A 13,540-nucleotide genomic window follows, 5' to 3' on the forward strand; every position below is an offset into this window, starting at 1 on the left:
GTCTAGCCATCACTAAGCAAAGAAATTTATTTTACTTATATAAGCTTCCTAGGTTTAAACTGAAATTGTATTGTTATCATATGCTGTTGTAGTTTTCCTGCTATCCTAAATGCACACTTCATGAGGACTTTGGAAAATTCTTGGAGTCAAGGCAGTTCTGTGACGTTGAGTTCTTGCTGGGTCCTGATGAGGAGAAGATACCAGCTCACATTGCCATTGTTGCAGCCCGCTCACAATGGCTGCGGCACCGAATACAGCAGGCACGAGAGACCAGGGACAAGCACCTAGAGAAGGTAATGAAACAACTTTGCTCTAGTATAATCATCTTCGGTCCTCTACAAACGTAACACTCGTACAGCGTTGTCAAATATGAACAAATCGGAATCATAAACATCTTTATTCAAAGTTTACACATGGTGTGCATAAATGGTGTCAAGAATATAAATATAATATATATTTTTAAATACATACTATAGTCGAATAGATATAACTTCCGTATTGGAAGGGTGTGGAGGGGCAGCGAGCAGTGGGGAGACTGATGCCGCGTTGGTGCGGGCACTGCCGTGAGTGTCACTTTCTCACCGAACACTGAGAAGAGAACATCAGACGGTGCGCGCCAGCGTACTTACCAACAAACAACGCGTCAGTGTGTGTTGTCTTTTGATTGTTTACACTAGTAATCAGAAACTAAATTTCTCTAATTTAACACAAATAGAGAGACAGTGTGGCCGGTATGTACCCATGTTTCGTCTAACCACACTATGTTATCAAAATTTAAGTCTTCCTGTCACAGAAATCGGCAACGCCAAGCAACAATGTCATTTCTTTCTAATAAAATTCTCCTCCTATTTAACTTTTTGTATTGAAACCCCAAAGTAACTAAAACACTCTTGAGAGAAAAAATGCTGCCTCTAAACAAATTTGCGTCCCTTAATGAAACTAATAGTTTTTTTACAGTAGGATGTTCTTTTTTCATAATATAACCATATACATGACGGCGAATAGCGTCCTGTTGGAAACCGTCTAAGGCAGTAACGGTTTTCTGTTTCCTCCTCTTTTTCCCAGGAGTCTGTGAGGTCGTATTACCAACCCCATTTAAACGTTCTTTCTCCTTGCAAATTGCAACTATGGTGCTTTTGTTTATGCCTAACGCAGCTGCGGATCTTTCTACCACTTTCTCTCTGGTATTAAAATAGCCCTGTTATCCTTTTCTTGCTGAAAAAAATTCCAGACTTTAACCACAAGTTCTCGTGACTGACTGCGCAAAGGCTGCCCTAGCCGATTTTGGTGTATGGTGGTGGTCTCACTGGGCAAACGCGAGGGCGGCCTCTTTTATTAGAACTGGTTCCTCCTCTTCTTTCCATTACGGCGATGGTTAACGTACAACATACAGTATATAAAACACACACACACTCACGCCCTGATATTTGCAACGAACAGCAAAAACACCGAACACAGACAACAAATTTAGCAGTAAACTCGAAGTAGTCACTCTAGTAGCAGCACATGAAGACTGCGCAGAGAAGCGGTCGCCGCGGTGCGATGTGGCAACAGTGCCTGTTGCTATGGCAACCGCGTCAGACGCTCCTGCCACAGCGTCCTCCTCGCTCCTATTGGTCAGGTAGCCAACCAGGCAGTTCTCCCTCTCACTCCAACGTCGGAACGCTCCAGCACGCCGATACGGAAGTTGTATCTATTCGACTATAAGTGGGTGTTAATAAAGTCCACAGTAAATCCATACAAAAGTGATAAATAATAAACAATATTAATTATGAATAATTTAGATAAGTATAAAATATCTATTATGAATGTTTTTTTAAATCAGAGAATGAATATAATGATAAGTTGATTAGGTAATTTTGAAATTTAATTTGAAAAATGTTAGTCTCTTCTGTTAATTTTAAGTAATTTGTAAGTATATTAAAGAATTTTACACCCATATATTTTGCCGTTTTACAATAAAATTGCAAGTACTAATGTTGTACTACACAGGTACTAATGTCGCACTACACAGGTACTAATGTCACTTACACGATGTTTGACAGACAGTACAGTGCTATAGATATATGCACTATAAACTGTCATTATCCCCAATTGAGGGAAATGTGTTTCAACTGATTCATTCCATTGCAATTTTAGGATAATAAGGATTGCTTTTTTCTGAATGTTTAAAATTGAATCCAATTTTTTTGCTGATGTAGATCCATATAAAGAAATACAGAATGTAATACCTGAATAAATATGCGAAAAATATATATAGACTTTAGTGTTTGGTCTGTACATAATTTTGACATTCTACGTAGAGCATATAAACTTTGAATTAATTTTTGAGACAATCTTATCTGAATGTTTATTCCAATTTAGGGAACTAACCAAAGTTATAAGTATTTCCGTAAAAAAATTTGACTAAGTGCATATTATAGGTCATAAGTTCACCTGTGGATGTAATGAATTTTTTAAATTGGAACACTGGTGTTCACCAAGTTGAATGGTTTGTTCTGTCAAAAAACAATCACTTTTTCCAAAACTTCAAGAGCTTAGTAAAAAATGTTTCCCAGTTTAGGTTTTTACTTATCAATAATGAGTTGACTTATCAATCTTGTATTAAGTCTGGGATTCCATCAATAGTAAGGCTCAAATAAAATATCAACAGCCTAGAGACCAAGTGTACAAATAATTGCTTTTTTTATTGTTTTTTAATTGTTTGATTTTATTAGTAGGACACTGCCAAGATTCTCTTTCAAAATATATTAGTTATTATAGTTAGATTGAAGAAAGAGATCTGATTATCTGGGATGGATCACTGTTGTTACAATTTAACCAGGATAACTCAAAAATGTTATAAAAAGCATTTATTGTATTTATTATTGTAGACAGGTACACAGAACATTTTTATTGGTTGTTTATTTTTTTGATTGTAAGAAAACGTGGGAAATTAGACGAATTCAAAGATTCAAATATAACCTAACTTTTAGCTTTAGATGTTTTTTTTTCTACTGCAAATAAATATTTGGAGGCTTGGTTGTGTGTGAGTCTTGTCAGAGGTTAATTAAGTGACTTGATTTGCCTTTTTATCTGTGTTATATTTAGGGTTTTCACATAACTTCTTTCTAAGAATATACATTCAGAACCAGTCAGATATTTGAAATGTTTAAATATAATTATAATATTTAACATCTAATTTAATAGTAACATCTATACTAATATGTAATTTTTTATAGTTTTTCAAGGTATATATTGTATTTTTTCTTGATTTATTGTTAATTGTTAAAATAAGACTCAAAGAGAAAATAGATAAAAATGAATATGTTTGTAATAAAACTCCAAATGTTTTACACACTCATTTTTTTCTTTTCTTATAACTTATTGACTTATTATTCATACATTTGGATAAAATATTTTGTATGTCTATATTTACCATTTTATAAGTAGTTAAACTAATGTAAAATTATCTCACCAAGTAAATATGTTATGGTATTTTTCCAAACTACTAAATTGTTGGTAAAATCGGCTTGTACTATTGGATATTACAGTAGGCTATACAGAGGCTGCAGTACTACTAGAGTTAAGATAGTACTATATGAAATAAACATTTATTTCTCGACCTTAAAGTGTTATAAAGAACAGTAAAAGTTATTTTTCTGTTTTTAATTTCTCTTTTATGTACAGGAAACTTTACCCATGGTTTGTTGTTTATATTACAGTGTTAAAATGAGTAATAAAATAATAAATATATTGAGGTCAGTCTATGAAATTGGGAGAGAAGTTTCCAGATTTCTCTATGCAGAGTCACTGTCGCGTTTATCTTCAAGTCTTCTTTTATTTAGAATTACAGATATGATATATTACTTTTAAAAGATAATTTTGACATGTTTTTAGTTATTTGGTACAACACAAGTTCCATTCAAGGACATACCTTTGCTGGAAGTGAAGCTTAAAGATGCTGTCCCAGAAGCTTTTGACATGGTACTCAACTATATCTACACAGACCGAATTGACCCTACTAAAAAGAGTAAGTGTCACTGTTATAAAACTTTTTGTATTTTAAAATGTACTAGTAATATTGTAATAATGTATAATATAATGTTCACTATTGGTTTGAAGCATTTGATTTTAAATATTGGGACGGTGATATTATAATTACAACAATTGTAAGTGGTGTGCTTAATTTAATAACATAAAATATTTTATATCATTAATTAGAGGTTTCGAATGTTTCAGTAGAAGATCTAGCCTCACATCGTATTGTGCTTCTGATGATGGACGTTTACAGACTTGCTTTACAGGTAAGTACTTGCTCACAAAACATTTTCACTGAAATTCTAATATTTAGTGTGTAAACCATTTGTAAAATGCATCATAGTATCTTTTACATTTCATAGCACATTCTATATTCGTAAGCGGGAAAGGCTTTGGAAAGTGCTATTTTATACATCAATATAAATCTCAAATGCAAATATTCCATAATTTTATGAAACGATTCAGATTATATTCACTTGAACCTAAGGAGATTCTTATAATCTGCAACAATCATACCATCATCTCGTCACTTCCAAGCTTTAGTGAAGGACGAATTGCCATCAGTCAGGATATTATTTTTGAAATTTTTACCAAAAGTGATTACTAGATCCCCTTCTCTAAGTAATCTATTAGTAAATTGTCAGGATTTGAAGCGATAAAGAAGTACCCCCTCTTTAAACATCTCTTCCACCAACTACACCTGAAGTCTCTTGCATTCCTGCTCTAAGAATCTAACCTCAGTTTTTGCCTCAGGAGCAATATTATTTAAAGCCGGTTCATTTGTTCCTGAAGGAGAGTCTGCTGCCACTTTCCCTCCTTGGTCCCACTGAACCTTCCTTGGTCTTTTGGCTATAAGAGAATTCTCACATTCATGTGGTACATATTGGAGGCCCTATTAGACACATGACTGCCCTTTTCACCAGTCTCAGGCTCCTTAAGACTACTCCTTTTGGCTGTACCCCCCTCAGCCCTCTATCTAGACTTTCTTCTTCTTTCTTGGAGATCCAAGTGCTCTCAACTTCCTTCTTCTACTTAAGAAACTACTCCTTGAACAGAACATACTTGTCAGAAGCCTAATGTACTCTCCACTTGCCACCATACTATAACTCCATTCTTGTGTTCCTAGCAGTAATGTCCAGGTTTGAACTATTTGTCCCTCTGACGTAGTCTTGGATTTAACCAGGCTTGCTATACCAGGTTTGAAAGTCTTCAGCCACCATTCTGTGTACAGCTTCCAGATCACAAACGAGAGGAAACTACTTTGATAGAGGAATCCTCTGAGTAAAATTTCTTCTCTAAAAAACAGATCCACCTCTAACTCTGTTTCTGCCTAAACCAAAACTAATTTCAGATACAACATGATGTATCTGCTGGAATGCAAAGAAGACCCCTCCCCAAAATCCACGGGCTTGTCCTCAGAAGAGGATTGTGATTCACGACCCTAGTGGTCATTCGTCTTGGTATAGATTCCGTTTATTGCTTTCCATCATTTCAGAAACCTTTCAAAACAAAAGTTTGCAGTTCTCCAGCTGTACACAGTCATTCCAGTCAGTTGCCGATATTCATGCCTTTTTTAGTTAGTTTCTTCATCTTCTTTGGCATGATACTGAGGTAGCTTCTCATATATCCAGTCCTTGTTTTGAAAGTTCTCATGTCAGATAATGTACATATTGGAGATTCAAATTTTCTAGGCCTCATTGCAGTGGAATGAAGCTGTGTGCGCAGGAATATTTATTGATCACATGATCTAGATCAGCTGTCTTCAGAAAACACAAAACGCATCCCAAATGCTTACTTAGCAGCTTTGTTGTAGCTTCCACAATGCAATAATTGATCATTGTGGCACAGCAGTTTTAATGAAAAATTCACAGTAAGACAAAAGCATTTCACTTGTGTACTCCATTGAAGAGCTTTAGCTAAACCCCAGCTGAACTTAACTTTGGCTTTAACTTGACTTCTATTTTATTTATTTACAACTTTTAGTCACAAAATATTAGTCATTCCCAAGTTTAATTAGGATTTTGATAAAGCAGGTATATTAAGTGTTTTGTAATTGCTGTATTTTAACCGCTTATTTTTTTTGAACTTGTCATAAATGTTTTCATCTTTAGTCATAAAATTTAATTTTAAGGATACAGTTTAAAATCGAATACATTCCAGCACATGTACCAAACTAGAGTGGCACCAGAAATTTGTATTTGGTTTCAGTTCCATATGCGGCGGTTGGAGCAGCTATGTGTCCAGTATCTGGAGGCATCTATAAATCATCGCAATGTGTTGGAGGCACTCCACAATGCAACCACTCTCAAGCTTTACTACATCAAGGAGTTCTGTCTCAAGTTCATTGTGAAGGAGACAAACTACAACCAGATAATAATGAGCAAGGACTTTGAGAATCTGGACAAATGCCTGATGGTAGAAGTGATAAGGAGGCAAAGGATGCCACACATTAGGTCCCTACTTGAGCCTCAGTTTGATAACACAGGTCAGTTCACGTCAACTTCCCACGTTCACCTACACCCGTGGTTATTTTTGCACTGAATTCAAAACAATTACACATTGGTACCTCTTATACACATAAGCTGTGAATTCGGCATCTGGTGTGAACTAAGGGTATATTCAAGATTCAAGATTTTATTCATCATTAATCATACAGTGATGCAATAGATTTCGTCAAATATCAATACAACATAATTTTACTTTTTTATTGCTTGTTGAGTTGTTTGTAACTACTATATTTAAATGAAAGTTTAAATAAATATAGAAAAATAAATGTAGAATAACATAATAAATAGCCACAACACTATATACAGTACACTGTAATAGTTTTTTAACATTAAAAACACAGATTATCAATAGATTAAAAGACATACTATATAACCACTATATTTAAGTGAAAACTAAAACAAATATAAAACATTATAAATAGTTATAACACTATAAACTACACTGTATAGCTTCAACAATAAAAACGTAAATTATTAATAGACTAAAAGACATACATTTATGAATAAATAATTAGACAACAGTTAAAAACACAAAAAACATAAACTAATAAAATTTAAAACAATGAACAGTGAATAGCCTATATACATTACATCAAAATTCATTAAAATACATACATTTAACTATCTAATCTGAATTTAGCTTTGATTAAAAATTAGTAAAAGATGTCCTTAAAATTTACCATAATCAGTAGCTAGATAGTCATCAACCTTGTAGAAAACTTGTTCCCTTTAACCACTTTTTCAAGCAATATTTGAATTTATTAACAGAGACAGTGTGAGCGGATTGAGGCAATTTGTTAAATAATCGATTTTTCATGCAAAATATGCTGTTATTTGTTTTTGTAAGTCTAGCAGGTAGTAAATCTAGGGCATAGTTATTTCTTGTGTTATAGTTATGTATATCAGATCTAATTTTATATTTATGCAAATTTTCTTTTACGTTTATTAGACAGAAATATATATATAAACATGGGAGTGTCATTATTTTTAATTCTTTGAAAATGGGAAAACAAGATTCACGATTGTCCAGTCCTTTTATGGTCCGTAAAGCATATTTTTGCCATCTAAAAACTTGTTCCATATAAGTACTAAGTACTATTTTCCCTATAAAGTAATACCATATACAATCTGAGAGTGAAAAAAAGCGTAATACGCATTGATCAACATATCACCACTAACACACAGTTTAAGTTTTTCTTAGTAAATAATAGTTTTAGATAGTTTTTTGCAAAGGTATTTTATATGTACATCCCATTTCAAACTGCTGTCTAAGTATAGGCCAAGTAGTTTAATAGACTCTGCTTCAGTTAATTTAGTTAGTGAAAAAATAATTGATTCTGTCTTTTTTTTTATTTATATTTAAATGATTTGTTTTAAAACCAGCTCTCTGCAATATTCAATTGATACATTCTGATCTATTTGCAATTTTCTCATGTCTTTTTCCACTCCAAACTAAAGTAGTATCGTCTGCATATAATACTGATTTGCATGGTAATATTACCTGGGAAATCATTTATTGCTATTAAAAATAGGAATGGTCCCAAGACAGATCCCTGGGGAACACCAGATTTAATTAATTGAAAATTAGATCCATCATTATTTTGATATACCATTTGTTTCCTGTTACACAAGTTGGATGTCATTAAGCCAAGTTCCACACCCCCCAAACCATAACATTGCAATTTTTTTTCCAATAATATTTCATGAGAGACACAATCAAAAGCTTTTGGTCAGGTCAATCAGAGTAGCACATGTCAATATTTTATCTTCAAAACCGTTCAAAACATAATTAATAACACATTCAACGGCCTTAATTGTATTCAAACCTGGTATAAAACCAAACTGTTCAACACAAAGCAAATTATTATTAACAAAAAAATTATATAATTGATCTTTAATACATGCCTCAAAAAACTTTACTTATTACGGGGATTAATGATATTGGTCTGTAACTTGATGGATCAGACTTTTTTCCTTTCTTATAGATTGGTATTAACCTTTGTAAATTTTAACACATCTGGGAACACACCTTCAGTTAAAGCTCTATTGAATAAGAAAACCAATGGCTTAATTATAAAATCAATGATTTTCTTTGATTATTCTATTTGATAACCCATATATGTCTTCACTATTATAGATGTGCTAAAATTACTGACAATCTTTTTTACCTGTTGTTCAGTTATTGCATGCCAGAAAAATGTTTTATTTTGCATTATTAAATTATTATTATGTAAGTTCTAATGAGAAACAGCCAAATTCATGTTATTAAATGAAAGATGAAGGCACATTGTAATCAAATGCCAATGTATGTATCTGTCTTTAATTTCCATCCTTCTCAATCATCAGAGGTGGTCAACTTTGATCTGAAGATTTCCCACCGAGACAACAGTTGTGAATTTTTATATGGATGCAATTCAGACCGCATTATGTCCATGATGCAGACACTGGCCCTTGTGTTTTGGCATTTATTTATAAGCTTTATTGTGGTACATTTACAAGAAATAATTAACCGTATTTAACAATCATATTAATTGTAACATCTAAAACTACAAATATAAACAAAGATAAAATAATTATGAATATTTTTAATATTTTATGTGATTTAATAACATCAACTTACAATTACACTATAAAACATATCACAAACTTTAAGAAATTGTTATAAAAATATAATAAAAGAAACACAAGACTTTGCACTGCAAATTACACAGTAACCAGCCGCCCCAATAGACAAGGCATAATTACAGGGGAACTGTTGACTAAATTTAAAAAAAAGAATAAATTCCAAACCATCTATTTAAAAAAAAGAGGTGGTTGTAGAATATATTATGCTTAGCTCTCCAAAAAGATTAAAACGAAGTATATGAGTGTAATAATGGATAACTAAAAACACATATATATTTCTGTAATAAAATAAAACTGAGAAATTAAATGTTGCAATTTTGTAATCAAAGTAATTTAATTTTATAAATTTACTGAAGTGCGGAAGGCATTATTCTTGGGTTGTGTTAGGATGTTGAAACACACCCCCTCCCACCTCATTGCATATATTATGGACGTCACATGGAGCCTACTTAAGTTCAGAAGACAATGTTTCATTGCTTGTAATGATAATAACATATAATTAATGTGAACTTGATGCCTGACACATGGGGTTGCCGACCCCTTGCTTTCTTTCCCTTCAGTTGGTCATTGAGATATGTTTTGATCGTTAATTGATTAATACTCTCACATTATACATTCAGAAGATTTAAAATTACACTAATTACAAAGTTGTAACATTATATTTTAGAGTTTTATTTTATTATATGTACAATGTTTCTTTATTTCTCCATTATTCTACTTGTATATTTCGTTTTTATTTTTTTGGAAAGCTGAAAATATTTTTATCTTTATGTTGTTTTTTTAACTAGATGCATAGACGCAATTATTTATGCTATTAGTAAACAGCTCCTACAGTACTTGGACTTTGTTGGGCTGGCTGGTTGCAGTGTCATTTACAGTGAAACATGTTTCTTTTTTTAATTCCATTGTTAAAGGTTTTAATATGTTTTAATGTATGATTATAAGTTGTTGTTATTAGTTTATGTAAAATACTACGAACTATACACAATTACAGTTTTAAGTTTAACCTTGTGTTTAGAGATATCATAATTAATATGACTGCGAAGTAAGGTTAAAAGTTGTATTGCACTTTTTTGAAAGACAGTTGGCCTTTGTGACACCATTTCATTTTTATTTCAGTGAATCAGAACAATAAAATAAGAAAGTTATGAAGGATCCTTATTTCTTTTACTCGTGGAAGGTACAACCTGAGCATTGTATGATAACAAAGTTTATTGCATATTAAAGTGATTCAAAAGGTTGTGATTTATTCATACTAAAGAATTTTGTAGTTATCATCAGCATAAATATATGTTGTTTTTAATCTATTAATAATAGTTATAATAGTTTGTAAATCATAAAATGTTTCCTAACCAGTCTGTATCAAACCTTACTTTAGAGTATTCAAGTATTAATATTTTGTGAAAATAAAATGTACTGTATTTTCAGATCTGTAAAGCCAATTCTTAAAAATTATTGTAATATCATTAGAAATTGGGGAAAAATATATAACCATATTTTTAACAAAGTCTTTAAACCATTTACAACTCAAACATTTAAAAAGCACAAGTTTTAAGAAAAGACTTGTAAAAACTAGTTAAGAGCATAGTGTATTCCAAATATTGAACTTATATAGATAATAATAAAACACAGAAAATTATTTTATAAATAACAAATGCTCAAAAAAACACAATGTGACCAAAAGATTATGGCAACAGATATTCTTGGACGTGACTGCCGAGTGACATGGCATGCACTGGTAAACGTTTTTGGCTCTTAACAATGATTGGCCAGCCAACATGTGTCCATTGTCACATTAGGATGTGATGGTTACAAGTCTGTGCTCATGTGACCGGGTTTTTACACCCTAATGGTTCAGTAAACATTAATGTTATGCAGGAGATGATAAAAAGAAAATACATAATATTTTATAATTTTGTGTATGCACATGCTCATAACATTATTTTATGGTTGATGTCCATCCTAGTCTTTGCCTGCTAAGTGTTACGATAGGTTTAAATTGTCAGCTAGCTTTTGGATATCTATGAAAAATAGTTATTATATGCTCTACATTGATAAATAATAAATAAATATGTGACTGGTTATAATATAAAATGAAGTAACTGAATTTACAGTTTATTAATAAATCTCAAAGCTATCAGAATTTCTCTTGCTTCACTCACTCAAACATTTCATTCATTTCGAAAGTTTTAAAATTGTATATTTTACTTTAGCAACAATTTTATTGAATTTGTTGGAAAATAAATACTTTTTATTTAACTGTTAGAAATTAACAGTTACTGATTAGCTTTAGGTAACAATTTATGAAGTAACTCCAGTTGCATAAACTGTATTAAAAGTCTACTCATGACTTATGAAATTAATAAATTTCAATTAATCAAGTTAATAAATTTAAATAAATAGTTACTTAATCTTACGATACAGCAGTGAACGCTTACACATACATAACACTTGCTGATAGACTGAAGAGTACATGCAAACTTACACATACATAACACTTGCTGATAGACTGAAGAGTACATGCAAACTTACACATACATAACACTTGCTGATAGACTGAAGAGTACATGCAAACTTACACATACATAACACTTGCTGATAGACTGAAGAGTACATGCAAACTTACACATACATAACACTTGCTGATAGACTGAAGAGTACATACAAACTTACACATACATAACACTTGCTGATAGACTGAAGAGTACATGCAAACTTACACATACATAACACTTGCTGATAGACTGAAGAGTACATACAAACTTACACATACATAACACTTGCTGATAGACTGAAGAGTACATGCAAACTTACACATACATAACACTTGCTGATAGACTGAAGAGTACATGCAAACTTACACATACATAACACTTGCTGATAGACTGAAGAGTACATGCAAACTTACACATACATAACACTTGCTGATAGACTGAAGAGTACATGCAAACTTACTAACCATCTTCTAACCTCGCTCAAGTATTAATCATGACTTGACTGGTGCTGAACCATTCCACACTGCTGGTCCAGATCACACAACGTAAATGCTGTTTAAACATCCAATTCAGAGAAAATTCAAACAAAACAATATCCTAAACATACACAGTTGTCACATCCTTGCTTCCTAAATTCTGGGTTATGGATCTGAGTTTAAAATTGAGTCCGATATTGAAACTACGAATGTAGTACGAATGTAATCTTGAACATATTGCTCAATCTAAGTATGTGTTGTACAGGTACCAACTTGGAGCAGGATATGGAGTGTTTCCTCAAGTACGCTGGGAAGGAGTTCTGTGATATCACCTTGATGCTGGATGGAGAAGCAGTTCCCGCTCACAAGTCTATTCTTGCAGCTCGCTGCAGCTATTTTGAAGCCATGTTCCGTTCTTTCATGCCTGCAGACAACATTGTGCACGTATGTATAGTTTCTTAACTGCTATGCTCTTAATAATTTCTTTTAGCGAGTACAGTGGTTCTTTGATAATTCAACATACACTGGACAAAACACTGTTGGATTATAGAATGCCATGCATTACTGGAGTTATCATTATAAAATTGCTACATCATCTCTTAGACTAAAAGGTGAAACATCATGTATGAACATGAAAAAATGAAATATCAGGGAACATGACGTTCCCTTTGTTGGTGAAACTAAGTGCGAAAGAGCTTCTTCTTTACAGTATTTAAGAGTTTTTCTGTTGTCAAATTCGGTTACAACTGTTTTCATTAATGTTTCAACCTTATTCCTATTTTTCAAAACATCATAAATAGTTTGTTAGAAATTCTGTAAATGCTACTTAAAATTGCCTGTGGTCATCCTCATGCATATCTCTTGAGTAATCACATACTTTTCAGTTACAGCTAAAGTTACTCGCTTGCGTTTGAGGGTTCATTGTGAGATCTTCACCTACATACGAACGCTCTACAGTTGTTGTTGATGAAAAATCTAACTCTGCTTTTTTAGGGACCCCACTTGGAAACTGCAGACAAAATTGACAGACAAAACCCAATTAAAACTAACAAACACTCAAAAACAAACTGAAGTAAGACTGCTTCATCAAAATTCTCAATTTGCAACCAACAAACTGGATCAAATCCAACTTATGTGCAAGGATCTGAAAACCGATCTCCTTGTATTAATCGAAAGCGGTTTCAACATGGAGAACGTAAAAACAAATTGGCAAACAAATTAGTTTTGTACAAATTGGCTTCCGCGTTTTGTCGAACTCACTCCAAAGGAGGAGGCGTTAACATTTTTCTTAAACAAAATTTCTTGTTTACCCCCTTTCCGATCCAAGAATCAATCGAAAAAGATTTTGAAGCAGTCGGGATCAATCAAAATTAGTTGTGATCGGAATTTATAGGTCTCCTAGTGGAAATGTAGACAC

At 32.6% G+C, this 13,540-nt stretch overlaps 1 protein-coding gene across 3 annotated transcripts in view; it reads left to right on the plus strand.

Annotated features, from left to right (window-relative positions):
* Positions 1 to 13,540, plus strand: part of LOC124368727 (leucine-zipper-like transcriptional regulator 1) — a 55,625-nt gene that overhangs the window by 23,891 nt on the left and 18,194 nt on the right. For 2 of the 3 annotated variants that reach the window (XM_046826044.1, XM_046826045.1), the window contains exons 8-12: positions 93 to 293; positions 3,880 to 4,012; positions 4,222 to 4,286; positions 6,229 to 6,505; positions 12,389 to 12,567. In XM_046826044.1, coding sequence (XP_046682000.1) covers positions 93 to 293; positions 3,880 to 4,012; positions 4,222 to 4,286; positions 6,229 to 6,505; positions 12,389 to 12,567 — 855 coding nt within the window. The remainder of the gene's footprint in view (positions 1 to 92; positions 294 to 3,879; positions 4,013 to 4,221; positions 4,287 to 6,228; positions 6,506 to 12,388; positions 12,568 to 13,540) is intronic. The other variant, XM_046826046.1, reaches the window with a different exon arrangement.

Source organism: Homalodisca vitripennis, chromosome X (assembly GCF_021130785.1).
Source record: "Homalodisca vitripennis isolate AUS2020 chromosome X, UT_GWSS_2.1, whole genome shotgun sequence".
NCBI classification, from domain to species: domain Eukaryota; kingdom Metazoa; phylum Arthropoda; class Insecta; order Hemiptera; family Cicadellidae; genus Homalodisca; species Homalodisca vitripennis.